Genomic DNA, 12,109 nt, shown 5'->3' with positions numbered 1-12,109 from the left:
TTGTTGGTTTTCTCACAGTAGCAAACATAGAAGAGGTGTAAAATGATCCCAGTGCATGAGATTTGAACTTGTATGGGGGTTACAGCGCAGATATCCAGGTCCTCTGAATGGAACAACATTTGAAGTATTAGCGCTTGTACCATGTCAATAGCTAAGAGTCTCATCCAAAGAGAGTTGTTTTTTTCACCAACACAATCCAGCTGACGACCATGTTTGCAAGTTTTATGCAATGAACACAAAACTCATATTGTGTGATTCCCATCATCAGCTACTTTATTTCTCACACATAAAAAGTTGTACATGTTGGCCAAAGCAAAGAGCCTGCAATCCTACAAAAAGAACACGTTCCTAGGTTCTCATATCTGCTAACTACTTAGGCTTCTACCACCGTTTTGTGTATCACTTTTTTTTTTCTGTATCTCCTATATTCTGTTACCAAATGTTGACCTTGTTAAGTGCTAAAAACCTGCATGATAAATAGTGTGCTGGCTAGGCAGGCATGCATGCAGGTCTTTTACGAGTTTTCTGTGATTTTACTCTCACAGTTTTGCACCATTTTGAAGCAACAAACTTGTGAGATACAAACATCTTTGCTAACATAGTTTCTAGGTAGAAATCTGGTTCTCCACTTTTAAATGATGGAAGAAAAGGAAACTAATGATTACATTCCATCAGCACTGTTCCATCATCATCCTGTTTTGGGCTCCTCTTGTCACCTTTTTATTTGGGATCAGTTGCACCTGCAACAATAGAAAGGTTACATGGCATCTTTGAAATGCCCCTTTGATTTTATCCTTGTGTGATTCCAGTTAATTGGATCAAGGCAGAATTGCGTGGCAACTGTGGCAGTAGTAACTTATTTATTTGGGCATAAGCTTTTGTGAGCTAGAACCCACTTGTCTCTAAGGTGCCGCAAGGACTCCTCGTTGTTTTTGCTGATACAGACTAACACAGCTACCCCTCTGAAACCTGTGACAGTAGTGTCAGCAGCTTGTCCAGACCTCCTTCAGTTCTTTTTGTAAGTGTTGTCCTCTCTGTAGAGTCCCTTGTTGTGTAAAATGTGTGCTGTGTTTTGTCCTCCTTGTGCTAGTCTCGTATTTCAACTTACTAGTTGAATGCAAATACAGACACACAGTCTACCTGAGAGTTCCCCCCTAGTGTCACTGAGAACTGGGGCATCAATCCTTTTTTCAGTCATCCATCCCTGAGACTGAGGGTGGTTTCAGAAGAACATTGAAGAGCTGCTGGAATATCAGGATCAGGAACTTAAATTGTGGCTACATTTTGATGATGATGATGGCAGTATTGTAAATGTCTAACTTGCACAATCATCAGAATCATCAGTGTTGTGCTCTTCCACTTCAATAGCCAAGATTTCGTTAGGTGACACATCTGGTCGTGAAGGATCCAAAGAAATGAGTTTACTGCAGTTTTCTTGCAGAGTGATCTCTCTTGTCAATGTTTCCATTTAGAAGAATTACTTAGAAAAAATGTCTATTTTCATTACTTCAGTCATCCAATCACTTCCTTCATCTTCAGGCATGTTGAGTCAGATAAATGAATTCATTGATATGAGGATCCCTAAACACTAATCACTCATTTTCAGTATTGATCAGCAGATTTCACGTTTACTGTAGTTGAAAGGAGACACTACTATGAAATGAATTCAACTCCACAAAGACTGGAAAGTAAGATGACTCGCTCACTTTGTAGAGCAACCATGTTAACAGATGCTCCACCCACCTTCTAGATGTTTCTAGACTGTAACAAATCAGCCTCCCATCCCCAACTGTGCAACTCCACGCACTCTCCTCTTCAACATCCAGTGACATTTGATTTTATCAATGAGTCACACTGCTGTCTCCAGTCACTCATCATTCCACCCATTCCTGTGTTCTTCTGGGCTTCTAGAAGGTACAGTTGCTTTATTATCAGGGGGTAGCCATGTTAGTTTTTATCCACAACAACAACAAGGAGTCTGGTAGCACCTTAAAGAATAACAGATTTGTTTGGGCATAAGCTTTCCTGGGTAAAAAACCCACTTCTTCAGATGCAACGAAGAAGTGGGTTTTTTACCCAAGAAAGCTTATGCCCAAATAAATCTGTTAGTCTTTAAAGTGCCACCGAACTCCGAGTTGCTTTAATGTTTCCTAAGTGGTATGACTGAGAACTTCAGTATTCTCATCATGTCCTTTTTAACCTTTTAGAATAGCTTTCTTTTTCAGATTGAAATTGGAGCCTAATGTTTCTAGTCTCAAAATACTTTTATATATGTTATGTTCCTGTATATATTTCAGTGATGTAGTTCAAAAACAAGGGGGTCAGAGAAGAGACACTTGAATAATAGGCACTTGGGTTTTTTTCACAGCTCTGGATTTAGTTCTCATTAAAGTCAAGGAAAAGATGCTTGTTGACTTCAGTAGAAGTTGGTTTGAGTTTGCTGCCAGAAACTCTAGTTTGAAGGATCTTTGTGATTGAAGGGTGGGTTATATGGTTCTGTACCGGGAAGGACGTCCCAAGGTGGGTTAGGAGTAGCGGTGTTTAGTCCTGAAAAGGGAAGTGCTATCCCATGAATGCAATCCTTGGGCCGTAGAGGTAATATGGAGGCAGGGAGTTCTCCTTACAATGATTCTGGGGAACCCAACAATCTCTGGCTCTGGCCCTTTTGGTGGTCTCCTCTTTTGGAAGATGTTGAAGTAAAACATCGGTAGGATTGAGTCACTTCGCATATTCACTAATGGAGAGCAGCCCAACAAAAGGAATGCTTTTAAAGACCATAGCAAAACTAGAAGGAAAGAGAAAAGCTAGGTTAGGTGTCATAGGGTACGTCTTCACTACCGGCCGTATTGGCGGGTAGCAGTCGATTTCTCGGGAATCGATATCGTGTCTCATCTAGACGCGATATATCGATCCCCGAACGCACTCCTGTCGACTCCGGAACGCCATCAACGTGAACGGCAGTAGCGGAGTCGACGGGGAGCCGCGGACATCGATCCCGCGCCATGAGGATGGTAGGTAACTCAATCTAAGATACTTTGACTTCAGCTACGTTATTCACGTAGCTGAAGTTGCGTATCTTAGATCAATCCCCTCCCCTAGTGTAGACCAGCCCAAAGATGACTGCACTGCTAATGATATCCACAAGTCTGCGATGAATACTCCTAGTAAAGGAGGAATAACCAGTTGCACAGAGGAGGAGAACTTCTGAAATTACTGCAGCGAAGGTTCACACTTTCTTCTGTTACGTATTTTGTAGCACTGAGGGCACGCACATACTATGTGATCATTGATAAATTAATCTCCTAGTACGAGTGCTCTATGTACAGAATTAAGCTGTCACAATGTAAAATGCAAGTGCCAAAGATATAACAGCACTGGCATCTTTAGTGGGAGTAGGGAGGCCACAGATTCTCTAATCAGTCTCTCTCACTGATGTATTGCACTGCCACAGCCAGTGGGGAGATGTTTTACACCGACTTCTGTGTATATGTCTCGCATGCCTCTTGGAGTAAAACACTCTGTTTCCACTTTGTGCTGGCCTGTGTCTCAGCTTTGTGTTGTATTTATTTATTTATTACAATAACAGGTGGAGAAAAAACTGGCACTGGAGGCTGTTGCCCTGTGGTGATGGTGTGAGAGGGGCACACAGATGAACAATCCCCCGGCAGTGCTGTTTCATTGTGCTCCATTAGAAGCACTAGCAGAGTGCTCACCTAGTGGCTACTCACCTGATTCTCCACACTGCGAGCAGGGTGTGTGGAGGGGAAGGAGCCCTGGCTCTGCTTTCTCTCTGTGCCCAGCCCACTGCTGTGGCTGGAGTTCAGGGCAGTCAGCTGTAACAGGAAAAGGGAGGCCGTACCAGCCCCCCTCATTGCTAGAGCAAGGGAAAAAGAGACCTGAGTGACTGTTCATGGGAATGCCAGGCCGTTCTCGCTCTGCTCCTGGAGTAGTGCGGCTATCCACGGTCCCTCACTCAGGGCAGCCTGCGGGGTTAGACTAGCCCTGACTGAATCTCACCGCTCCGTTGAGAGAAGAGAAGCTTTTATGCCAAGTGCCAATGGATTTTTGTCTTGAAAATAAATTCAAACATCCTCAGTGCCTCTTCATGCAGCGTTCATTGCTCAATGGGGAAAATCATTTTGCTTGTAAATCAAGAATTTGACCAAACTTCTGATTATTGTGGTTAAGTGAAGTCAGTAACAGAGAATTTTCTTAGTACTGTATGCTTGTACTGACAAGGATACTTTTGCTTTGCCTCAATTCCAGATGGTAACTGTATCACAAAACACATTTTGAAATTTATTAATACCCTCAGGTATGGGGAATCACTTCATTTTTGCCAGTTTCCCTTTTAATATGATTGAGGCTTTGGGTGGCTAGAGGCATGTGTCTTAAAGCCTCTTTAATTCCAGTGGTAATTTTGCAAGTTAACAAGCCTTTCCACATTTTTCTTTCCAAAAGATGAGCTGCACTACTTCTGTACTTGATCTGGTACAAAAATGCCTTCTTCACTTAACAGGGAAGCCATATAGTGGGGTGGCTAGAGTAAGGAACGGGGAGCTATGTATGTTCTAATCCCATCTAAGCCACTGACTGACTCACTGTGTGACCCTGGACAAATCACTTGTGACCTCTTTTCAGCTGGATTTAATGAACAGGAACCTCACTGGAAATTATTTCCAAATTGAGCTTTCCTAGTTTAATGACCAATGTGTTAACACTTAGATCTTTCTGCTACCGTGGGGAATGGCTGACAGACCCTTTGCTGGCCCAAGGAACATAAACATTGTGGACACTTGTGTAACAGATGCACTAGTCATTGGCTAGGTGCTGATAACACATTTGTTAGTAAAATAAATACTATACTTGATCTGTTTTGAAATGTGTTCTACAAAAATTAAAAATTACTAAATTTAAACTACAAGATAGATACATCTCTACTCTTTCCCCAGTTTGTAGGTCTAGTTATTAAAAGGCACTTTTGAAACACTCCTGCAGTGACCAGTTGTGTATATGGGATGTAAGTTTGGTTAAAAGTACCCTTAAATGCTGGAAATTGTTACCTTGCAGCATTGCCGGAATGTGTTAAAAGTAACCCCATTCCAGGAGCTCTAAATGAAAGCAGCTTCTCACATGTACGTGTTTATAGCTCTCTCCCTACTCCCAGACAGTCAGTCAGTATCTCCTCTCATCTTGACAGACCCGTCGAAGTATGGTGTTTGCTAAACACCTGCGTGTGGTGGGGGATGAGTTTAGGAGGAAATACCTTCACTCCACTGATGAGGCAGACAGGACAGACTACAATGAGGACTGGACACAGATGAAGGTAAAGTAGTTTGTAGTCTGTTTTTCCTGTAACAGATGTATCCAGTAGATTTGTTTAGTATTTTGACTGCACTTTGAGAGGGATTGGGAAGTAACTATGACTGTGATGATTCTAGCACTCAGCATCTGTAGTCTCTCTGCCCTTCCAAGGTTTTCCACGCTCTGGAACGAAGTTTGCCCAGTCAGTTCAGATCCTGTTGACTGAACTCTGTGTGAGAGAACAGCACTGCAAGGTTTCGTATGATCCCACTGTGATGGGTTCCCTGGGTGCAACCTGGAACTAGCTTACCACTGAGCCCACTGGCTTACCAACTTGGGTTCCCTCATATACTGTGATATTGTGACAAGTTGCAAACCTCTCCAGGTGCTGCACTTAGACAACCACGGGCAGTGCCACACCCAGTTGAGTTACATGAATGCTTCTCCTAGCCACTCATGAACTAACAATAGAGAGGCTCCAGCCAATTCTCCCAGCTCTCCAGCTGAGGACCCCAGGGCTAGACCGACCTGCTCTGGTCAGAAGCCTGACTAGTATAGGTTTATAACCCAGTCCACCGCTCTTTCAATGTGGAGAGGACATGCATCAGCTCCTGTTCCTGAGCAGTTTTCCCAAGCACTTCAGCCAAAATGCACTGTTTTTAGTGAAACATAAAACAGATTTATTAACTCCAGAAAGATAGATTTTAAGTGATTATAAGTAATAAGTGTACATATCAAAGTTGGTTACCTAAGAAATAAAAGTAAAATCACAATCTGTGTTCTGTAAACTAGAAAGGATTTGAATCAAGCAGTCTCACCCTGATAGATCATACAAGCAGGTTACAGATCTTCCATACACAGGCTGGAACTCTCCTTTAGCCTGGGACTGCCTCCCGAGTTCAGTCTTTCAGATGTGTCCACATGTTGAGTTGGGGGGGGAGTGAGGCCAAGTGATGATGTCACTTTCCCTCTTTTATAGTTTCTTCCAGCTTGGTGGAAAGATCCTTTGCTATGAGGTGAGTGAAGCAGTCTCCATTGTCGCTGTGCTCTCTTGAAGAAGTCTCCATTGTATATGGTTTCAGGGATAGTCCTTGGGAGTGTGGAGTCCTTTAATGGGCTGTCAACGGCGTCTGGTTCCTCCACTGTTGCACCTGAAAGGCTGGTTGTGGATGTTCCCAGCCTCACGACATATTTCAGTCACACTGTAGCACGGTGCAGACTCACCCCTGTGGCACCTCCTGCTGGTCGTCCTCGGGAATTAGCTCTTCGACCCTGGAGCGCCCTCTGCAGGCTGGTGATCCGCTTGCCATTGGCCCCCGTGTCCCTCCCAGGACCCCAGTGCCCTTATCTCAGGGTTCTGCCTCCTGCAGTACCCCACAGTCTCTGGGTTTCTCCACCCCAGGGAACCCCACCTCCTGTCCTCACGTCGCCTCAGTCGTGGCTACTGCCAGTCTCTGTTTAGCCCCCGTGCCCTGGGGCAGACTGCAGTGTATCAGCCGATCATCACAGGAAACAAGGGGTCTGGACTGGCTGCCTTTACCCACCCTCCTGCTGCCCCCCTGCAAGCCCAATACCTATGTGAGCCTAGGACCAGACCCTGCAGCCTGGGGACTTGCTGGCCTAGGGCTTCCCAGACCCCAAGGCCTTTCCCCAGCCCTGCCTCCCTCTAGGTCCCCTGGGTGAGTTCCCCAGCAGCCAGGCCTGTCTCCCTCTCAAGTCAGAGAGAGACTCCTCCCTCTGCCTGCCCTGGCCTTCTTATAAGGCCAAGTTGCTCAGTTTGGGGCATGGCCTCAGCTGCAGCCACTTTCCCCCATCAGCTGGGGTTTTACTCCCTTTCTCAGCCCCAGCCCCCAGCTGCTTCAGGGCTGGAGCGGGTGCTCACCCCGCTACAAACACACGTAGCAAAACTTCATAACTTCCCGTACATTGATAGCACATACAATCCACAGGATATTAACTTTCAATAGATCAAGACTTTTAAAATGATACCTCGCAAGGCATACATTGTACAGAACACATCATAGTTATAGGACAGTGGTGAATATGGGGATTCCAGGGTGCTGCTTTGAGCACAGTTTGCCACATCCACTTCCACGATGGGCTGCTACTTCCGTTTTGTCTGTTCTGCATCTTGTTGGATGGAGCAATGTTCTCTTCAGAACTGTCAGTCGCTGCTTTAGTCTAATGAGGACCCTCTTTGATGATAAATTTGGGATCTTTATAAACAGCTCTCTCCGTCTTGCCTGGTTTATTTATTCATTGCTGCCAGATATCAAAACACAGTAATCAGCCGTAAGTGCTCCAAAATATTGTCAACACACACCTTACAATACCTTGCTTTAGTTGGATTAACACAATGCTTTACATACTGCAGCGCAAGTGTTCATGTACTCAAGAACCTTTTCATTCTGGGTTGATACCACTACATTTTCATTACACCGTGTGCTGATTGTTCTCTGACAGGTAAAGCTGGGCACTGCTGTAGGCGGGCCATACCTTGGGGTTCACCTCAGAAGAAAAGACTTCATCTGGGGTCACAGAGAAGATGTGCCAAGCCTTCATGGAGCAGTGAAGAAAATACGCAGCCTGATGGAAAAGCATAAACTTAAGAGAGTTTTCATAGCTACTGATGCCATTGTGGAGGGTATGCAGCTTTCTAACCCTGTTTAATCCTTGGTCTTACTTCACAATAGAGATTGGTCTTTGTGGCAACAGTTGTCACTTCATATTCATGGATTATTGAATATTGATAGCCCTCCTGGGAGAGTGAACAGCTCAGGAAATTGAAAGGGGGCTGGAGCCTTTCATCTCCGTGCTGACTGTTCAAATCCAGCCCAAATAGGTAGTACCTAGAAAGTCGTCACTGGGTGTGTCACACAGGCTGTTTGGCAATTTGCATGAAACAAGCGTGATGTTCTGGTCTGGTTCCCAGGAGCAGATGTCCACATAGCACAAACTGTCATTGTGACTAGCTATAACCAGCAGCTTTGGGAGACTGAACTCTCATCTGCCATAGTGTTGGCCTCTTATGGGTAGGGATGAGGCCCATTGGTAAAGGAGGGAGGTTCTAGCCATGCTGTACCTGGTCTGGGAAAGAATAAGACTCTTTCTCCAGACCAGTCAAAGTAGCACCTTTCATATGATTAAGTTCACAGGAAAACATCTCACATTGTTTTTAATAGTCTGTCCTGGTAAGGGGTGGCTATTTTTGTCTTTTCTTCCTCTTTTTTCCCATTGCCACTGCAACTTTTCTTTATATGATTCCACGGTGACATTAAAAAAGCACAGAGAGGGGAGGCCATTGTGGCATATAACCTAGATGTGCAATCATTCTCTGTCTGTTGCTTCTGTAGGGTTAGAAAGTGAGACTAGTGGTCCCAGGCCCATCAATTCCAGGCCCCCTGACTCCATGAGCATTTGCTATCTCATCCATGCAATGTGTGTCTAACATGCCTTCATTGGCAACTGTCCCCCAAAACCGCCCAGTCATGTAGCAAGAAGTGTTTTACAAATCCTAGATCACTCTTGAGCTTCCTCTGCTTTGTAATCTTTCTGCCAGTTTTGTCCACTGTTCAGTGGAATGTAGGTATAGGACAAGGTTCATCATTTTCTCGAACAGTACTGTGCCGGGTGGCTTATGGTATTTTTCCTTTCAGAGACTGAAGAGCTCAAGAAATTACTGCCTGAGATGGTGAGGTTTGAACCCACTTGGGAGGAGCTAGAACTCTACAAAGATGGAGGAATAGCAATTATTGACCAGTGGATCTGTGCACATGCTAGGTAGCTAGTTTGATTTTTGTCCATGTCTGTTAGGTTTGTATGTGAAGTCAGATTTTAAAATTATTGAATCTTGTAAACCTAAATAATGTGACTGAATGAGATGCAGTAATGTCTGTGTTTCTGATTACAGATAACTCATTATAAACAGGTTACACATTGATAAGGCCATTATTTTTATCTTAAAAACAAATCCTTCTCCAATAACCAGTTCTGTTTTCCTTCACAGGTATTTTACTGGCACCTCGGTTTCAACATTTTCCTTCCGGATTCACGAGGAAAGGGAGATCCTGGGATTTGACCCCAAGACCACTTATAACCGATTTTGTGGTGAGAAAGAGAGAAACTGTGAACAGCCAACCCACTGGAAAATTGTTTATTAATAACACCACTCCAAAGGACTGCAGTAAGTGGCGAGCTCACCAAACCAAGAGAACACTCACAGGAAACACATCTTTCTAGCCACGCTACCACTTCCTCCTCCTCCTCCTCTTCCTGGTCTTAGCTCTGAGTCTGGGTTTTAAGCACAACTGGGTGGCAATACCGTGGTCATTCTCCTGACCAGGCACCAATATAACAGGTTGAAATTAAGTGAGGTAAGGATTCGGTTCTTGGTCGAGCTGGTGTGCCAGGGCAGTATACTCACTCTCTAAACGTTTCATTTAGATTGAAGAGGCCAAGCATTGTTTTAGGAGGCAGCAAAAATGTTTTCACTGAAAAAACTTGAAACAGTTTGTTTTTTAAGTGCTGTATCTGTAAGATGGCTATAGTCTGTACCACATTCCTATGTTCAGGTGGTTATTTTCTTCTCAGCTTTATTTGGCTCACGGCAGTAGTATCTGTTTACAAGGAGGACATTTAGGTTTTGTAACCTGCACTTTGTGAGGGCTGCAGATTGTGCACAGAATGTGCAGTTCTAGAGGGAAAATCAAATAGTAATTTTTTAACATTTCAAACTGGTACAAAAATGCATTTCATATTCATAATAGAGAAGGATAGGTGGTATTTTTATCAGAACACAGACCAGTGTCACAGCTAGCACCTTTAATAGCAATTCTTGGCAGAGAGGTCCGTGGCTAAAATCCATAAAGACTGAACTACGTTGGCAACCCCAAAGCAGGTTAGTGGGGCTGTGAGGGAAAGCGAGCACTACCTGTCATGTACGTGTTCTCTCTAAACAGGAGGCTTCATTTTATAGAGCTGTCAGTCAGCACCTTTCTCCCCTGTTCAACTCACTCAAATCAAGGCAAATATAAACAGCATTTGGGGAGTTTCCTGCTTTGCAAGAAGAACTTTTCAAAGCATGGAGCTGCTTGTTTAGGCTTGAGGGTGTTTTGCAGCTGCCCAGGGGGAGCAGAATGGAGTATTCTTTCTTTCCCCCTCCACTCCTGGCCTGGTGCATGTTGGAAGCATTACAGCATGTGACTTCATCCCTGGATTCAGACGTGCCAAAACTGACCAGCCATTATACAGGTCATCGGACTCTTTGCTCTTCCCCTTAATTCTGCGTCACCATCAGATCTCCCAAGTGACTGTACAGCTGCATGCAGGTGACACTCTCCCCTGGGACTGAAATGTCATACTCAGCAAGGGCACATGGAAGCGGAGTAGTGGGATACCCCCTTCTGTCAGCCATTGTGGAGCTGTTACATTAACTGCAGTGTGGGCAGAAGAGAGTGCAATGGCCATATGAGAAAACACTTCACAAAAATGAAGCCTGCCTAACATCTTTGACACTCTCGCTGTTCAGAGTGGGCTACATGCAATATGTTGTTCATGGTGTGCATCAGGTAGACTTCTGTCTTGCAGTTTTAATCTGGCTCATGGTTCTGTAAGGTCTCCGATAGGTCTGTTTAAGAAAAAGGGGAACCGTCATTTTCAGAGTTCAGCAGTATGTTTTTCCTCTAAATTTGATCAGAACACCCTGCAGTTAATGGGTTCTTCCTCTTGGTGTCAAGTGTGCTCTTACTGTGCCCTTCACCCACCCCCGCCTCTTTCATTATTTCAGCAGCATTCTTCTCGGTTCCTTCCTGTGTCCCATTGGGCTTCTTCTCATGTCTAACGCCTGCCCGCTTGGACTCAGTAATACACCCCTCCTGTGCTCTCCCTGGGAATCTTACTGTACGCTCTCAGACAGCCAGGCAGGCTTGTCCTGTGCTGTGTGCGGAAAAACTTGTACAATCTCCTCATAATGAGTAATTTCAGGCCTCCTGTGTTGTTACCAGCTATTTATTTGTATCTCTGTACAGTAAGGGTTTCTTTCCAGTGACAAAATGAAGCTTGTGGGAGCCTTGTATTCTCCAAGCAGTGCCTTTTCCAGCTGAGTTGGACACTGTTGTCATGTAGCCTGTGTGCTGTGCAAAAGAATACCTATAACTGTATACCTCAATTTCTTATGAAAAATAAAATGCTTTGTAGTATCTTATGTGAATTTTCCATGTTTCTTACTGCTCTTGGTTCCCTCACATGATGACCCAGCTCTGTCATGTCAGATCGATGGATTCTAATGGCAGAAGGGGCCATTATGATCTAGTCTGCCACCTAGCAGACAAAGGCAGAGCAAGATCCAATCGATGGAAGCTGAAGCTAGACAGTTTAGACTGAATTAAGGTGCAAACTTTTGACAGGGGAATTAATCATTGGAACAACTTACTTAGAGAGGTGGTAGATTTTCTGTCACTTGCAGTCTTTAAATTGAAATCAGATGTGTCTTTTTAAAAATATGCTCTAGCTCAACTTGAACTTATTAGACTCACTTCAGGACTGACTGGGTGAAATTCTCTGCCCTGATTATGAGCTGTTGCACCATCCAAGGGTGGCAGAGTTGTGATTGCCTGGCACCTTGTGCTGCCATTACCTCTTTCTGACTTGGTGCCATTTATGGTCCCGTTGCATGCTGCACAGATGTGAATGGCTGTCCAAGGTGCTGGGCAGTGAGAAAAGAGCCCTCTGCAAATGCGGAGTGTAGGTGATAATCTCGCTGTGTTCTGTGAACTAACCTATTAAAGCAGGTGTCTTCACTCCCTGC

At 44.4% G+C, this 12,109-nt stretch overlaps 1 protein-coding gene across 2 annotated transcripts in view; it reads left to right on the top strand.

The window, feature by feature from the left end:
- Positions 1–11,506, top strand: part of POFUT2 (protein O-fucosyltransferase 2) — a 50,633-nt gene extending 39,127 nt beyond the window's left edge. For both annotated transcript variants that reach the window (XM_032804127.2, XM_032804126.2), the window contains 4 exons: positions 5,201–5,326; positions 7,768–7,948; positions 8,961–9,084; positions 9,311–11,506. In XM_032804127.2, coding sequence (XP_032660018.1) covers positions 5,201–5,326; positions 7,768–7,948; positions 8,961–9,084; positions 9,311–9,464 — 585 coding nt within the window. In that variant the 3' untranslated portion in view covers positions 9,465–11,506. The remainder of the gene's footprint in view (positions 1–5,200; positions 5,327–7,767; positions 7,949–8,960; positions 9,085–9,310) is intronic.
- The last annotated feature ends 603 nt before the right edge of the window (positions 11,507–12,109 follow it).

This window comes from Chelonoidis abingdonii, chromosome 10 (genome assembly GCF_003597395.2).
Source record: "Chelonoidis abingdonii isolate Lonesome George chromosome 10, CheloAbing_2.0, whole genome shotgun sequence".
Taxonomy (NCBI): Eukaryota; Metazoa; Chordata; order Testudines; family Testudinidae; genus Chelonoidis; species Chelonoidis abingdonii.
The sequence above is the reverse complement of the archived record's forward strand: the minus strand, read 5'-3'. Positions and strand labels throughout refer to the sequence as shown.